This window comes from Cucurbita maxima, unplaced genomic scaffold (genome assembly GCF_002738345.1).
Source record: "Cucurbita maxima cultivar Rimu unplaced genomic scaffold, Cmax_1.0 Cma_Scf00004, whole genome shotgun sequence".
In the NCBI taxonomy this organism is placed as follows: Eukaryota; Viridiplantae; Streptophyta; class Magnoliopsida; order Cucurbitales; family Cucurbitaceae; genus Cucurbita; species Cucurbita maxima.
Window position 1 is genome coordinate 6,069,360 of NW_019272020.1, and position 16,841 is coordinate 6,086,200.

The 16,841-nt window shown below is 38.2% G+C and overlaps 2 protein-coding genes across 3 annotated transcripts; both read left to right on the forward strand.

Moving 5' to 3' along the window:
* Positions 1-838: 838 nt before the first annotated feature.
* LOC111478178 (probable inactive leucine-rich repeat receptor-like protein kinase At3g03770) lies at positions 839-7,167 on the forward strand. Of its 2 annotated transcripts, XM_023122329.1 has the most exons (8): positions 839-2,116; positions 2,207-2,860; positions 3,817-3,950; positions 5,310-5,550; positions 5,625-5,833; positions 5,919-5,971; positions 6,240-6,351; positions 6,512-7,167. In XM_023122329.1, exons 1-8 carry the CDS (start codon positions 1,525-1,527, stop codon positions 6,779-6,781), a joined length of 2,265 nt encoding a protein of 754 aa, XP_022978097.1. In that variant the 5' UTR covers positions 839-1,524; the 3' UTR covers positions 6,782-7,167. The 2 variants fall into 2 exon arrangements, with proteins under 2 accessions (XP_022978097.1, XP_022978096.1); XM_023122328.1 differs by having other exon boundaries at positions 839-2,860.
* A 2,297-nt stretch (positions 7,168-9,464) lies between these two features.
* On the forward strand, positions 9,465-15,043 carry LOC111478167 (probable copper-transporting ATPase HMA5). Its single transcript, XM_023122313.1, has 6 exons — positions 9,465-9,894; positions 10,860-12,239; positions 12,424-12,678; positions 13,496-13,618; positions 13,703-14,182; positions 14,486-15,043. The coding sequence occupies exons 1-6, from the start codon at positions 9,604-9,606 to the stop codon at positions 14,900-14,902; spliced, it is 2,946 nt and encodes a 981-aa protein (XP_022978081.1). The 5' UTR covers positions 9,465-9,603; the 3' UTR covers positions 14,903-15,043.
* The last annotated feature ends 1,798 nt before the right edge of the window (positions 15,044-16,841 follow it).

Sequence of the window (16,841 nt, forward strand, 5' to 3'; positions counted from 1 at the left end):
CTAGTTTCATAAATTCAGCTGAGTTCATTACATACAATAGAGTGCATTTAATTCATCTCTTTCTTGATGTTCAACTTTGCACAACATATAACGGAGGTTTCCAACGTCTTCTAGAATTCCTTTGATGAGCTCACCATAGCTTGAATATAAGTGTATAAGGTTTGTTGTAGCTTATTGGCTCTTGTTCTTGTAATTGGATCTTGAGGTATGGAAATTCCTTGGTCGTGGTTCATATCAGAACAAGTGCCAAGAGGATGCAGGGCAAGCTGAGCCCTGAAGGGAGTGAATTATGAAATTCTACATCGATTGGGGAGGAAAATGAAGCATTTTTTTGTAAGGGTAGGTAAACCTCTCTCTAACAAACGCAACGGAAATCTCAGGACAATATCTGTTAGCAGTGGACATGACTTTATACCTGTCAGTGTGCCAATGAAAACATTCCGTGAGTGATGGTAGATTGTGAAATAATCTCATATGAATTGGAGAGAGAAACGAGTGCAACAAATACGCTCACCCCCAAATGACCTATTTTATAGGGTTATAGAGTTGTTTTGAACAACTGAAAGGGTCGATTCTATAAAAGCGAGAGGAATATATGGAGAGAGATGATTTGAACGTGGGTTTAGGGAAAAGAAAGAAAAGGTGCGTAGTAAACTGAACCGGTGAGTAGCAGCAGAGCAACAACAATGGCAGAGGCACCAAAAGAAAAGGCGCCAAAAGCAACACACTCGGAAGCCAAGGGGCCACCCCCCGCCCCCCTCCGCCTCCCCGACATTCCAAAGTTTCATCACACCCATCACGAAAGCGAAATCTCCCCAATTCCAAGGTCTTATTCCATTCCATTTCTTCTATTTCTGCAAGAATCTTTCCTCTCCTTTTGCTTTTCTTCCCAGTCAGAGCTCCCCTTTTGTCTTTAAGACCATCTCATATCTGATGTTAATCATGATAAAGTTCATCCTTATCGTCTTATTAACTCAAAAATCCATCTGGGTAACATCAAATTCGCCTTTAAATCTCTTTAATCCCCTTCCCCTTTTGTGTTCTTGATGTTTCAATGTCTGTTTATGTAAATTATCTTATACCCATGTTACTAAATTGTCTTGATGTGTATTATTAGTAGAGAAACAGGATATATAGCTCAAATTCTTTTGGTTTTACCCAAATGGGCTGTCTCTAAGTGCACTTTCTGAGTTTTTCTACAAGATTTCTGCTGGTTTGAACATAGAAAAGTATCAGATTGTTAATAGAAACTGGTTTTTTTTGTTGAGATCTTGGAGTTTTGTGCTGTTGGTGAAGAAAAATATAGTTCCAATAGCAAGTAATCTGATACTTTCTTGGGTTGTTAACTCTGCTTGTTATCATATGCTTGTTGGCACTCCATGAATGTTCTGCTCCAGGCATCTGCATTTGGAATCGAACGTCGGCTTTAGGCTTTTTCGACTTGTCTAAAGAACATTGTTGTCGTTTCGAGCAGTCTTGAGCTAGTTCACTTTCATTCTTCAACTGGTTTTGTTCATAGGATCGATGGCTCAAGTGTTTCGTAATTCTGTGGTTCTAGTCATTGTCGTCCTTTTTGTTAGAATCGATCTTTCACAGCAGTTTCAATCGTCTCCGACTCGGACCCTTTTAAGAATACAGAAGCTTCTGAACTTCCCAGCTGCATTGAGTAACTGGAATGACAGCACAGATTTTTGCAACCTGGAACCGGATGCCTCCGTGACCGTTGTATGCTATGAGGGAAACATGACCCAGTTGCATATAATTGGCAAGAAAGGAGCTCTTTTACTACCCCGTAACTTTTCGATGAGGGTTTTCGTTACTACCCTTGTTAAGCTTCCAGATTTGAAAGTTCTTACATTAGTTTCTCTTGGTTTATGGGGGTCAATACCTGGAAAAATTGCTCATTTATCATCATTGGAAATACTAAACATGAGCTCTAATTTCCTTTATGGTGCTATCCCTCAGGAAATTTCGTTGCTGTCTGGTTTACGAACGCTTATACTTGATGATAACATGCTTGCAGGACAGCTTCCTGATTGGTTCAGCGTGCTTCCGCTTCTAACCGTTTTGAGCTTGAAACACAACATTCTCAATGGATCATTGCCCGATTCATTTAGTGAGTTGGAAAATCTTAGGATTCTTTCCCTATCGTATAACCGTTTTTATGGAGAGTTGCCTGATCTAAGTACTTTGACAAACCTTCAAGTTCTTGAATTGGAGGGCAATGGCTTTGGACCTCAATTCCCTCAACTTGGCAACAAGTTGGTTACCCTGAAACTGAGTAGAAACAAGTTCAGATCTTGTATCCCTGCTGAAGTTAGCTCGTTTTACCAGCTTCAACGTCTGGACGTTTCTTTGAATTCTCTGGTTGGGCCGTTGCCATCAGTATTGTTTTCTCTACCATCTCTTTCTTATCTCAATATATCAGGGAACAAGCTGACAGGAATGATTTTGGATAATATTTCTTGCAATGATGAACTTAAAGTTGTAGATCTATCCTCAAATCATTTGACTGGAAGCTTGCCCAAATGTCTTCTAGCCGATACGAGGAATCGGGTTGTCTTGTATCCAAGAAACTGTTTTGTCACTGGAGATCAACAGCAGCATCCCGTTTCGTTTTGTCGAAACGAAGCATTAGCTGTGGGCATTATACCTGAGGAAAAGAAAACGTACCAATCACGAAATACCTTTCTCGCCCCGAGTATAGTTGGTGGTGTTGTTGGAGTGGTCATTTTGTTCGGTATAGTTTATTTGGTCGTAAGAAGAAAGAATGAGAAGAATATGGTGAAGAATCCTCCAACAAATTTAATAGTAGAGAATCCTTCTGCTGGGTACACCTCGAAGCTGCTCTCGGACTCAAGTAAGATCCTTTTTTTCTCCTCGACCTGTAGTTTAGCTGCTTTTTCGAGAACAGGGCGTACTAGTTCTTGTGAGCAATGACATTCTTTGTGAATTGGTCAAAAACTATGTAGGATTGTTATTTTAAGTCTTCATATTTTGTTATTCTTTTCTAGTATTATACCCTATCAAAATGAGTTAAAATCCATTCAAAAATGACTGTAATGTGAGGTCCCACGTCGGTTGGAGAGGAGAACAAAACATTCATTATAAGGATGTGGAAACCTCTCCCTAGCAGACGTATTTTAAAACCTTGACGAGAAGCCCAGAAGGGAAAGCCCAAAGAGGACAATATCTGCTAGCGGTGGGTTTAGGCAGTGTGCCAATGAGGACGTTGGGCCCCCAGGGGGGTGGATTGTGAGGTCCCACATCGGTTGGAGAGGAGAACAAAACATTTCTTATAAGGGTGTGAAAACCTCTCCTTAACAGATGCATTTTAAAACCTTGAGAGGAAGCTCCGAAGGGAAAGCCAAAGAGGACAATATTTTCTAGTGGTGGGTTTGGGCTGTTACAAATGTTATCAGAGCCAGACACCGGGCGGTGTACCAACGAGGACGTTGGGTCCCCAAGGGAGTGGATTGTGAGGTCCCATATCAGTTGAAGAGGAGAACAAAACATTCCTTATAAGGATGTGGAAACCTCTCCTAGCAGACGCGTTTTAAAACCTTGAGTGGAGCTTAGGAGGGAAAGCCCAAAGAGATAATATCTGTTACCCGTGAGTTTGGGCTGTGTCACATATAACATCCATAACTCTCAGCCCGTAGTTAGACGATAATCTATATAAGACGTGTACTAGCTTGAAGCTCCATATGGATGCTTATTTATTTTGTGAAAGTACCATGACTGAGATGAGTAGTGTAGTAGCTAACAAGTCCCTAATGCATTTTGATACATTACCTCTTTCTTCATCACCTTCAGGGTATATATCTCAAACAATGCCATTTGCGCCGCTCGGCCTTTCAACTTATAGAGTGCTCTCATATGAAGAGATTGAGGATGCTACCAACAACTTTGACTCTTCTGCTTTCATGGGTGAAGGTTCTCAAGGACAGGTATAACAAAATCTTGTATGTGATACCCAACTCTTTCATTATGAACAATGTCCGACTTTGACTCTTTTGCATTCATGGGGTGACGGTTCTTAGTAAGGTTTTGTTGATTTAGTAGCTTCAATCTTTGTTCATTACTCGCTCTGTTTCTTCTGTAACTGAAACTTCTTCTTGCTTAAATTTCTATAGTTCCAATTTCAACTGTGAGATCCCACATCGGTTGGAGTAGGGAACGAAGCATTACTTATAAGGGTGTGGAAACATCTCCCTAGTGAACGCATTTTAAAACCTTGAGGGGAAGCCCGAAAGGAAAAACCCAAAGAGGACGATATTTGTTAGCAGTGGGCTTGAGATGTTACAAATGGTATCAGAGCCAGTCATCGATCGCTGGACCCTCAAGGGGGGTGAATTGTGAGATTCCACATCAATTGGAGAGGGGAACAAAATATTTCCTATAAGGGTATGGAAACCTCTTCCTAACAAACGTGTTTTAAAATCTTGAGGGGAAGCCCGAAATGGAAAGCCCAAAGAGGACAATATCTGCTAGCAGTAGGCTTGGACTGTTACAAATGGTATTAGAGCCAAACATCGGGCGGTGTACCCGCGAGGACATAGAGACCTCAAGGGGGTAGATTGTGAGATCTCATATCGGTTGGAGCGGGGAACAAAACATTCCTTATAAGGGTGTGGAAACCTCTCCTTAACAGACACGTTTTAAAATCTTAAGAAGAAGTCCAAAAGAGAAAGCCCAAAGAGGACAATATCTGCTAGCGGTGGGCTTGGACTGTTACAAATGGTATCAAAGCCAAACATCGGGCGGTGTACCAGCGAGGACGCAGGACCCTCAAGGGGGGTGGATTGTGAGATCTCATATCGGTTGGGGAGGGGAACGAAGCATTCCTTATAAGGGTGTGGAAACCTCCTAGTGGACGTGCTTTACAACCTTGAGGGGAAGCCCGAAAGGGAAAGCCCATAGAGGATGATATCTACTAGCGGTGGGCTTGGACTGTTACAAATGATATTAGAGCCAAAAATTGGGCGGTGTGCCAGCGAGGTCTCTGGTCCCCCAACGAGAGTGGATTGTGAGATCCCATATCGGTTGGAATTGGGAACAAAGCATTCCTTATAAGGATGTGGAAACCTCTTCTTAGTGGACGCGTTTTAAAACCTTGAGGGGAAGCTCAAATGGGAAAGCCCAAAGAGAACAATATCTGTTAGCGGTGGGCTTGGGCTGTTACAACAACGGAAAGAGTTATTAAATCATGTACTCGTTTATGGTGGCATACAAATTTTGTTTGAACAAAGCGCTTTTTGTACACTTCATCTCTTACATCAAAGACTTTGTCCTTTTTTTGTTATCAGATGTACCGAGGTCAGCTAAAGGATGGCTCTTTGGTTGCCATTAGATGCCTTAAAATGAAAAGAAGATCTAGTATCCATAACTTCACGCATCATATCGATCTTATTTCGAAACTCAGACATCGTCATTTGGTTAGTGCTCTTGGACACTGCTTCGAGTTGTACTTGGAAGACTCGAGTGTCAGCAGAATATTTCTCGTCTTCGAATACGTTCCAAATGGCACGCTTAGAAGTTGGATATCTGGTAAATGGAAATGGAAATCACCAATGTTCATGCTGATTTCATTTCTGCATTTTAACTATTTAAATGGATTGCAGAGAGGCACACGAGGCACTCGAGGCGATCGCTTGCTTGGACACAGCGTATAGCAGCAGCGGTAGGAATAGCTAAAGGCATCCAGTTTTTGCATATGGTCGCTGGCGTATACTCGAATAACATTAAAATAACAGATGTACTACTGGATCAGAATCTTGTTGCAAAAATTAGCAGCTACAACCTTCCTCTGATGGCTGAGAGCATGGCTAAGGTACAACAAAGAAGCATGCCAATCTATTCATCTCCTTGGCCCTTCTTGTTCTCTCTAGTTCATAACGGCCCGGTTAACTTCTCAGGTCAGTCGAGGAGTTTCTTCAGGTGGATCAAAGGATTCGAGCGATCAAGAAAGGTTGGTTATGAATATATTCTGTGAGATCTCACATCGATTGGAGAGAGGATCGAGTGTCAGGCCCTGAAGGGGGTGGATTGTGAGATTTCACATCAGTTGGAGAGGGGAACGAAGCATTCTTTATAAGGGTGTGGAAACCTCTCCTTAGCAGACACGTTTTAGAAACCTTTAAAGGAAAGCCCAGAAGGGAAAGCCCAAAGTGGACAATATCTGCTAGCGGTGGACTTGGACGATTACATATTTAACGTATATTCACCTTGCTTCACAGGATCAATCAAGAAGCTCAAGCTGACATCTATGACTTTGGAGCAATATTATTAGAAACCATTCGTGGGCGATCCTTCAAATCGAAAAACGAAATAAATGCTCAAAGGGAGAAGGTGATAGAGATTACTTTTCTTTTCAATACGTCTGTGTGCGTGCGTGTTGCATGGAGAGTAAAAGACCCGAACACTACGAAACTTATCTATGAATATGTCAAAGTTGACATGATTGTTTATGTTGTTACATAAGGATTATGACGTTCTTTGATGAATGCAGCTACAAGAAGCCATTTCAGGGGATAGCGTTGCGCGAAAGAACGTAGTCGATCCCGCCATTCAAAACGAATGCTTAGATCAATCATTGAAGACAATGATGGAAGTTTGTGTGAGGTGTCTGCTCAAAGATCCAATAACCAGACCTTCCATTGAAGATGTTATCTGGAATTTGCAGTTTGCTTCTCAGGTTCAGGACACTTGGTGCGGTGAGTACCGAAGCAGCGACGGGTCTCCCGTCTCCCCTTCTCAACCGAAACTCTCAATCTGCTGAGTCTCACAAAGAGGTTCATTTAGTTTATCCATATCAGTTCTTGGATCTTCATAGACTCTTTCTGCTGCCATGAGCTTCACTCTGTTAAAAGAACAGTTTAGTTGGTTTAGTCTTCAAAATGAACAAAGTTTGGTTTAATCTTTTAATCCTTGAACTTCAAGCATATGGTTTAAACGTTATAGTGGTGAGAGTCGCAAAATGAGTGTCTTACACGTCTTCTTTTGAAAATGAGTTTCTCGAGGACAATGTTGGATTGCTGACATTGAACCCCAGCCCATGAATTGGAGGTTGATATATTAGGTTGTTCTTTCGTACGGTATTTGTAAAGAACTAAACGTGGACACAGGAGCATTCATGTCTTGATAATACCCGGATGGATGTTTGAAGCGTTTCTGCAATGAAGACGACTCGTGTTGATTCTCGATAAGTATGTCCAAGTAAACAATAAGGATTAATGACGTTTCAAGACTTGGGATAGCATCACAATGCATGGGCCATGTTATGAATCAAGATGACAGAATGAGATGCGACATTGCATATAAAAGAGCTTGGCTTAAATAGGGACAAGGTCGAACTAGATAACTTGGCTTAAAATAGAGGCAAGTCGACTAAGAGTCACGAGCAAGCAAACATGCACGCACGGGTGGTGTGTATAACCAAACAAGCTTTGAGTTCTCTTAAGGCTTGTCATGTTCATATCAAGATTATAACGCTCCACAGTTGTAGATGTACGACCATAATAGTCTATAACATCTCATTTTTTAAATTTCTAAGTATATCGAAAACATAAGAATTTATAATTGTCATTTTTTTTTCTTTTTTGTGACATAATTACTACAACGACGTTAATACTCAACAATTTATCTCTTTTAATCGTCAAATAAAATACCCATCGAAGTTTTATATCCATCCATTTCAAAATGAGACACATTTATAATACTTTAATTTACGCTCCTATGCAATTCATATCAAATTTTTAATGTTATTGTCGATTTTTTTTTAACAAATATACAACAGAACAACGTAAAGATGCTCGTGTACCACAATAGGGTGACGGAGCACACATTGACACCCCATTGCAAGGTCTGAGACGACCTAGAAAACACTTGAACATTATCAACTTTGTAAGCCTACTTGAATCAGCCGTCTGTCCTATCATCATACCTAATAATCCAATAATTATGGTCGGTGATTGAAACCGAGCAATTTAAGAATATGCAGCACCATTTCAATCTAAGTTCGTCCATTGTTTCCCTAAGTGTCTGTGAAAAGACTTCATTTTCTAAGAACATAGGATTGGTTGTTACAAATTACAAGATAAGATGTCCTAAAATTCAAATGTTTGGTTTCATGATAGACACTTTTAATTTTATATTACTATAGTCAACCCAATAGTTTATATTCATAGTCAACATTTTTTTTTTATAGGGTAAATTAAAAAGAAAATAGAATTAATTAGAAGACGCGTTCAAAATGCAAAGTTTTATTTTTATCGAAATGCGATGATAATTTTATGATATATTTAATGATATATTTATAATATTTCATGTGATAATGTTTTTCGTTTTAGGATTCAGAATTTAAATTTGATATTTAATGACTTTAAGATACAGATGTAACTCACGAGCCTCACAGTTATATAAAATTTCTCCTTCATTATCGATTTTATTATTTATTGAACTTCCCGGGTTTTATTGGTAGCCTTAGAGGCTAAACTTCACGAAATCGTAGAAGCCAATAATGTTTGGGATGCTCTTAAAATCCTAAAAAAATATATAAAAAGAAGGGTCAAAGTAAAGTTAGACAGAGGCTCAAGAGGAGAGAGAAAATTTTAAACGAGTACTCGTGAGACCTATAGATACAATGAGTTAATTATTCTTTTTAGAGCGGTATCGGTTTACGATCCAATAGCAAGACTTAAACTCATAACCATCTTAAACTCGGCTAGCAATTACATTCTTTTTTAGGTAAGAATCAGACTTATATTACGTGTTTTTCGTTATTATTTATTAATTAAAATTTTACTTTTAAACACTAAATTTCTTATTTACCCCTCAATTTCATGTATTCTTTTATATAAAAATTAAGTTTTCTATTTAATTTATTAAATACTCAATTTTAATAAAATATTTTTGTTTTATATTACAAATAAAATTTATGTATATTTTTCCAATACAAATTCATGTGAATGAGTTAAAAATATGATAAGGGTACTTTAGTAATTCTACTACAAAACCTAATTTGATTTCATTTTACATCAAATTCAATGAAAAAAAATTATTAGCTAATTTTTTAATATTTTTTTATCGTTTATTTTAAAATAAATATTTTTTTTCTTATAATAAAATTATATATATAGATATATTTATTTTATTTCATAATTTGTTTATTATTGGTTCCGGAATGATTTATAAAAATATTCTTTTACAATTTAAAATATTATTTTTTAAATTATAGATTGAAATTCTATCTTAATTAATAGTTTAAAAATAAATAAATAGATATTTTGTTATTAATAATAAATATAATTTAAAATTTTAAAATTTATTAAGGTAAGAATAAAAATTTAGATATTTTAAAAATAAAAGTAAAAAATAAAAAAATAAATGATTAGGTTGCTTCGTTGTCAAGCATGATTATAATAACAAAGTCAATGATTGTGTGGACTATAAATATTCGCATGATTTAAAAGTTGAAAAGGGCGGCCACTTTCCTTCTCCCTTTTTCATCTACGCAATTTTCTCCTTCTCCGCCCTACGAACAGACCAGATCGCAAACCCTTCACCTCTCGATCTCTCTCAATAGCCTCTGTTCGATCATCCATGGCGACCAAGTTCTTGTCCTTGGCATGTATTCGGAGTCTGAACAGCGCCAATCTAACGCCGCGCCCTCATTATCCGTCTATGCCGAAATATCCAGCTGGGGTTTCGTTGCTGGAGAATAGCCTTCCGGTGACTGAATCCACGGCGTTCTTCTCCGTCATCGGCATGACTTGCTCTGCTTGTGCTGGCTCTGTTGAGAAGGCAATCAAACGTCTCCCTGGGATTCGTGAAGCTGTTGTTGATGTTTTGAATGGCAAAGCTCGAGTCCAGTTTTACCCTAGCTTCGTTAATGTTTGTATTCCTGTCCCTCTCTCTCTGTTATTTCACGCGCTTGAATTTTGTTTTTTCAAATTTGTTTTGGTTTTCGTCTCGTCTTGCAGTCGCTTTCATGTGATTTTAAATTAAATGTTTAGAGTTTGACGTACAATTTAAGAAATGGCTGGCTTACGTTCCGTATATTTTTTTTAATCGATCAGATTGCGCCTAGAATTGGTGTGACCATTCAACTACAATGCTTGATCAATTGTAAACGATTAGAGTTCTTGTTTAATGCAGCTATTTTCCTGCGTTGTATGATATTTTGTCCCACGATTAGGATTAAATGTTTTTCGTTCCTCAGAACTTTTTAGCCTCAATTAGCCTCAACTTGATTTCATTTATATAAACTATGTGGTTGCTATTTTCCATGAGGTGGTAAAGAGAACATCTAGCATCTGGGTTTCCCTTCTGGGCTTCCTCAATGTTAGCATGTCTGCTAGGGAGAGATTTCCACACCCTTATAAAAACGGTTTCATTTCCCCTCTTCGACCGATGTGGGATCTCACAATCCACCACCCTGTGGGGCCTTGCGTCCTTGCTGGCACTCGTTCCCCTCTCCATCTATGTTGGACCTCCCAATTCACCCTCCTTCGGGGCCCAGGGTCCTCGTTGGCACACCGTCTGGTGTACACCCCTCTTTGGGGCTCAGCCTCCTCGTTGGCACACTGCTCGGTGCCTGGCTCTGATACCATTCGGTACAGCAGAAGCTCATCGCTAGCAGATACTGTCCTCTTTGGGCTTTCTATTTCGGGCTTCCCCTCAAGATTTTTAAAACGCGTCTGTTAGGGAGAGGTTTCCACATTCTTATAAAGAATGCTTCGTTCTCCTCCCCAATCGATGTGGAATCTCACAAGATCATTGACACTCATTGACACTAACTGACAAACCTTGATCACATTGAATTGTTGTTTTTGACTTCCTCTTGATCATGCACACAGGTGGATCAAGTATGTGAGGCAATTAACGATGCAGGCTTTGAAGCAAGTATACTCAATGATGATATGATTGAAAGATGTCGAATTCGTGTAATTGGAATGACTTGTACATCTTGTTCCACAACTTTGGAATCTACATTACAAGCAATTCGTGGAGTTCAAAATGCCCAAGTAGCATTAGCCACGGAAGAGGCAGAAATTTGTTACAACCCAAGGATTTTGAACTACCATCAACTTCTCCAAGCCATTGAAGATTCTGGATTTGAAGCCTTACTTATTAGAACAGAAGAAGATGTGAGCAAGATACAGCTCCAAGTTGATGGAGTGAGATCTGAGAATTCAATGAGATTGATTGGTAGCTCTCTGGAAGCACTTCCTGGAGTTTTAGGTATTGATATTGATCCTTCACTCAGCAAAATTTCCTTGTCTTATAAGCCAAATGTCACGGGACCTCGGAATATAATCCAAGTGATCGAATCAACTGGGTCGGGTCAAATTAAAGCAACAATATTTCCTGAAGAACAGGGCAGAGATGCCTATAAAAAGGAGGAAATTAAGCAATATTACAGATCATTCTTATGGAGTTTGATATTTACAATTCCAGTATTTTTAAGCTCCATGGTCTTCACTTATATACCTGGTATTAAGGATGGGTTGGATACCAAAATTGTCAATATGATGACTGTTGGAGAGCTTCTGAGGTGGGTGTTAGCAACTCCTGTACAGTTCATCATTGGAAGGCGATTCTATACTGGCTCTTACAAAGCGTTGCGTCATAGATCTGCAAATATGGACGTTTTGATTGCTTTGGGCACAAATGCAGCATATTTTTATTCAGTGTACATGGTCTTAAGATCTGCAACCTCAAGTGATTTTAAGGCCACGGATTTCTTTGAAACCAGTTCCATGCTAATTTCATTCATTCTCCTCGGGAAATATCTCGAGGTCTTGGCAAAGGGAAAGACATCAGACGCTATTGCCAAGCTTATGAAGTTGGTGCCTGAAACAGCAACCTTGCTTACTTTTGATAATGATGGAAGGGTCATTAGGGAAGATGAAATTGATAGCCGATTGATACAAAAGAATGATGTAATTAAAGTCATTCCTGGTGCAAAGGTTGCTTCAGATGGAGTTGTTGTTTGGGGACAAAGTCATGTCAATGAAAGCATGATTACTGGGGAAGCCAAGCCAGTGGCAAAGAGACAGGATGATTCGGTGATTGGAGGCACCTTGAATGAGAACGGAGTGCTACATGTGAGGGCGACACACGTTGGATCAGAAAGTGCTCTTTCGCAGATTGTTCGTCTCGTCGAATCAGCTCAGATGGCGAAGGCTCCAGTTCAGAAAATCGCAGATCGTATCTCTAAGTTTTTTGTGCCAATGGTTAGTAAGTCTTGCTCTAACTTTTCTATAATAACTGCAAAATCTGCTCCTGAGGTTATAAGGAGAGCAATGTGTTCTCAGAATCTTTTATTTGATCAATTTGACCTTAAAAGTTAAAACATTAGTAATTTTCATGTTTCTCACTGGGAAATTTTCATCTTGAAATCTTGAAATCTCTGTGTAGGTTATAGTACTTTCATTGACAACATGGCTCATCTGGTTTCTCACTGGGAAGTATGGTGGCTACCCAAGGACCTGGATACCTTCTTCCATGGATAGCTTTGAGCTTGCTCTCCAGTTTGGTATTTCAGTAATGGTTATAGCATGCCCTTGTGCTTTGGGCCTGGCAACTCCAACTGCTGTCATGGTTGGAACGGGAGTTGGTGCATCAAAAGGTGTTTTAATCAAAGGTGGCCAAGCATTGGAGAGAGCTCACAAGGTTAAATATTCCATTCCCACTTTAATGATCTGTTGATATATTTCTTCCTTTTCATTATTGGTTTGAAACTTCATTCATTTTGATAGAACAAAATTGTGTCAAAAATGGGGAGCGGATGATTCACATTTCATGGTGTGAAGTGTGAAGAAGTATGTCTCTACGTAGTTTCCATGTTTACAAATAACTCGATACTGGCTTAATAGAATGATTTAGTTAGCTGATTTATGTTCTACAAACTTGTAAACATTGATCTTTGAGACCATTTTTTGTAATAGTCCAAGCCTAGCCCAAGCTCACCGCTAGCATATATTGTTTTCTTTGGACTTTCTCTTTCGGGGTTCCTCTCAAGGTTTTTAAAACGCGTCTGCTAGGGAGAGATTTCCACACCCTTCTAAAGAATGTTTCGTTCTCCTCCTCAACCGATGAGGGATCTCACAATCCACCCCTTTTCGGGGCCCAGCATCCTCGCTGGCACTTGTTCCCTTCTCTAATCGACGTGGACCCCTCAATCCACTCTCCTTCGGGGCCTAGCATCCTTGCTGGCACACCGCCTCGTGTCCACCCCCTTCGGGACTAGCCTCCTCGCTGGCACATCGCTTGGTGTCTAGCTTTGATTTCATTTGTAACGGCCCAAGCCCGCTAGCAAATATTGTCTTTTTTAGGTTTTTTCTTTTGGGCTTCTCCTCGAGGTTTTTAAAACATGTCTGCTAGGGAGAAGTTTCCACACCCTTATAACGAATCCTTTGTTCTCCTCCCTAACCGACGTGGGATCTCACATTGTCCTTCTTTGTTCTCATGAGTTGAATTAACTTTGTAGGTGAATTGCATTGTGTTTGACAAGACTGGAACTCTGACAGTCGGGAAGCCAGTTGTGGTGAACACTAAACTACTGAAAAATATGGCTCTGAAAGATTTCTATGAACTAGTCGCCGCCACTGAGGTGAACTTGATTACTTAAAAACTTTCCCATATTCTACCATCAGAAATTAAGTCACTCTACAACTTTATTCTGCATTTGAATCAGGTAAACAGCGAGCATCCATTGGCTAAAGCCGTTGTTGAATATGCTAAAAAGTTCAAAGAAGAAGACGATAACCAAACTTGGCCTGAAGCACTAGACTTTATCTCCATTACTGGACATGGAGTTAAGGCCATCGTTCAAAACAAAGAAGTACTTGCAGGCAACAAGAGTCTCATGTTAGATCAGAACATCTTCATACCTGTTGAAGCTGAAGAAATATTAAAAGAAATCGAAGAACTGGCTCAAACCGGAATTTTGGTATCCATTGATAGGAAATTGACAGGGGTTCTTGCCATATCTGATCCACTAAAACCGAGTGCTCGCGAGGTCATTTCGATACTCAAGGCCATGAAAGTTAAATCCATCATGGTTACAGGTGATAATTGGGGGACGGCGAAGTCCATAGCCAATGAGGTTGGGATTGATGATGTAATTGCAGAAGCTAAACCAGACCAGAAAGCAGATGAAGTGAAGGAATTACAGGTACCTACTTTTTCTCCAAATAGAAACTTGTTCTTTATAGAGTAAAACCACTTTAAATTTTGAAGAACATTGTTGATAGAACTACGAGTGTTACATGTAGTAAGAAGCTTGCATGTAGTAAATAATCACGGTCGAGACGTTGCCATGGACGAAAATTTCATCGTTGGCATTCATTTTGGTAGATTGTATTGCTGATTACAGACGACCCTCCCCTACTTTTGAGTTTTTATAAACTATCTCCAAAATTTTGACCACCCCTTTCTATCATCTTCACTAAGCTTGGTTCTGAATTTTGACGTCTAGACTTTGGGTCATACGGTGGCAATGGTGGGAGATGGGATCAACGACTCACCGGCGCTTGTGGCTGCAGATGTTGGAATGGCAATTGGTGCAGGCACAGACATCGCCATTGAGGCAGCTGACATAGTTCTTATGAAAAGCAACTTGGAGGATGTCATTACAGCCATCGACCTTTCAAGGAAAACGTTTTCCAGGATCCGTCTGAACTACGTTTGGGCGCTCGGTTACAATCTCCTCGGTATCCCTATTGCAGCAGGAGTCCTATTCCCATCAACTCGATTTCGGTTACCGCCATGGATTGCAGGAGCAGCAATGGCTGCCTCTTCTGTTAGTGTTGTTTGCAGTTCTCTCCTGCTCAAGTATTACAAAAGACCCAAGAAGCTTGATGCCCTTGACATTCAAGGCATTAGAGTTGAGTGATTAGCGCATTATCAAGTATAGGAATGGTGTCAATTTGATATTACTACTAGTTTGTGGTACATTGTATATTTGCATGAAACTGTTAAAATTTCAATTTCATTATCATAAAAAAAAAATAATAAATGTTATATGAAGTAATAATTAAGTTTGTTTTCCATATTTCATTTTGGTTGAACCAACATATTTCAATCGTGCAATATCAAGTTCGAACAATCGGAGCTTAAATAGTTACAAATTTATTTTTAACTATTTGAAATTAATCTCCATTAGGACTTTATTTATTTTTAGATAATTAGATAATTAGATAATTACAAATTTACGAGAGATAGATTGAAATCTAGATCTATGGTGCTTCATTATTATACCTTTTAATCAATGTATTATAAGTTTTAAAAATTTTTATTTATTTTTAGGTTACATCTAACATAGCTGCTAATTATTCATAAAATATGAATGACTTTTGAGTTGTCCATGAAAAATCAAGGGTCTCGTTTTGAAGCTATATAAAGCAATGTATGTTGACACCGGAAGGTAAACTTTAAAAATGTAATAAAAAGAGCTTTTGTAGTTTCTTCTAGCCAATGATTAAATTTATTTGCAATTCTACGTAGTTTCGAATCAAATCAAATTAAATCTCAAACAAGTATTTTTGACTTGAGATATTCGATAAAAAAGGTAATCCAAATCTAGGGGTGTACATTTAACCCGACAACTCAGACCAACCCAACCCGAACTACAAGGGTTGGGTTGGGTTGGGTTGGATTAGTATTTCGGGTAGGGTTGGGTTCATTTATCTGAATCTGAACTGAATCGGTTCGGTTTTCGGGTTCATGAGCAAAACCCTCGGATTGACCCGAGCTAAAATTAAATATATAAAATATATGAAACATTTTTCTTATCATGGGTTTGCCATAGTGGTACTTTAGTCGGTTTAAGGAGATTTTCGCATATACATTTTTTTTTTGTTATAATCATTTTTTATAGTTTATCAAAGTCACGTATAATTAATAACGTATTTTTCTTACTTTAACGAATTTTCAAGAAATGTTGTCATTTAATATGACAATGTTGAACAAGGTTAATATGTTACAATTTTCCCTCATTATTTTTTTATTAATTTTTTTCCTTTTTGTAAATAATTATGAATTGATTTATTTTTTTTGTTACATATAATATCTTTAAACTAATGATATATCCTTATATTTATTTTTATTGTTTATTTAATTTGAGGATATATCCTTATATTTTTCTTACTTTTTAACCCATCTTATTTTTCTTACTTTTTAACCCATCTAATTTGATGTATATCCTTATATTTTTTTTACTTTTTAACCAATTTTTCCAAAAATGTAGCAATCTTACAATATTACTTGTTTTTTACTTTGTTAATATGTTAGGAGTTGTTTTTTTATGTTTTTTTATTGACTTTTAATATATTGCTTTGTAACCGTATCCAAATAATTATAAATGAGGAATAAATATTAAAAAAAATTGACAACCCAATCCAAAAATAGAGGGTTATCCAACAAACCCGAACTTTTGGGTTGGGTCAAAAAAGTTTGTCAACCCAACTCAACCCAGACCATGTACACCTCTATCCAAATTTAATTTTTTGGTGCTTAGATATTTAAATCTAAAAATCTTTTTCTCGAATTCCCAAAGATTACCATTATTTGAAATGGAATCATATTAATTATGGGATTTTAACATTTGTGAACTAAAAATTTGTATACGAAGACTCTTAGATTCAACTAGCTAGATTATCATATCATAAATACTTCTTTTTTTTCAAAGAAGCTTAATTTTCAAAAACAAAAACATTATAGATTGCCTCTTCTAAAACCATGCAAGTTTTGACCATATTAAAACAGTTTATCCTAAGTGGATGATGCTGAATGAGGCCAGATAGAAACTAACCAAAAAAAAAAAAAAAAAAACA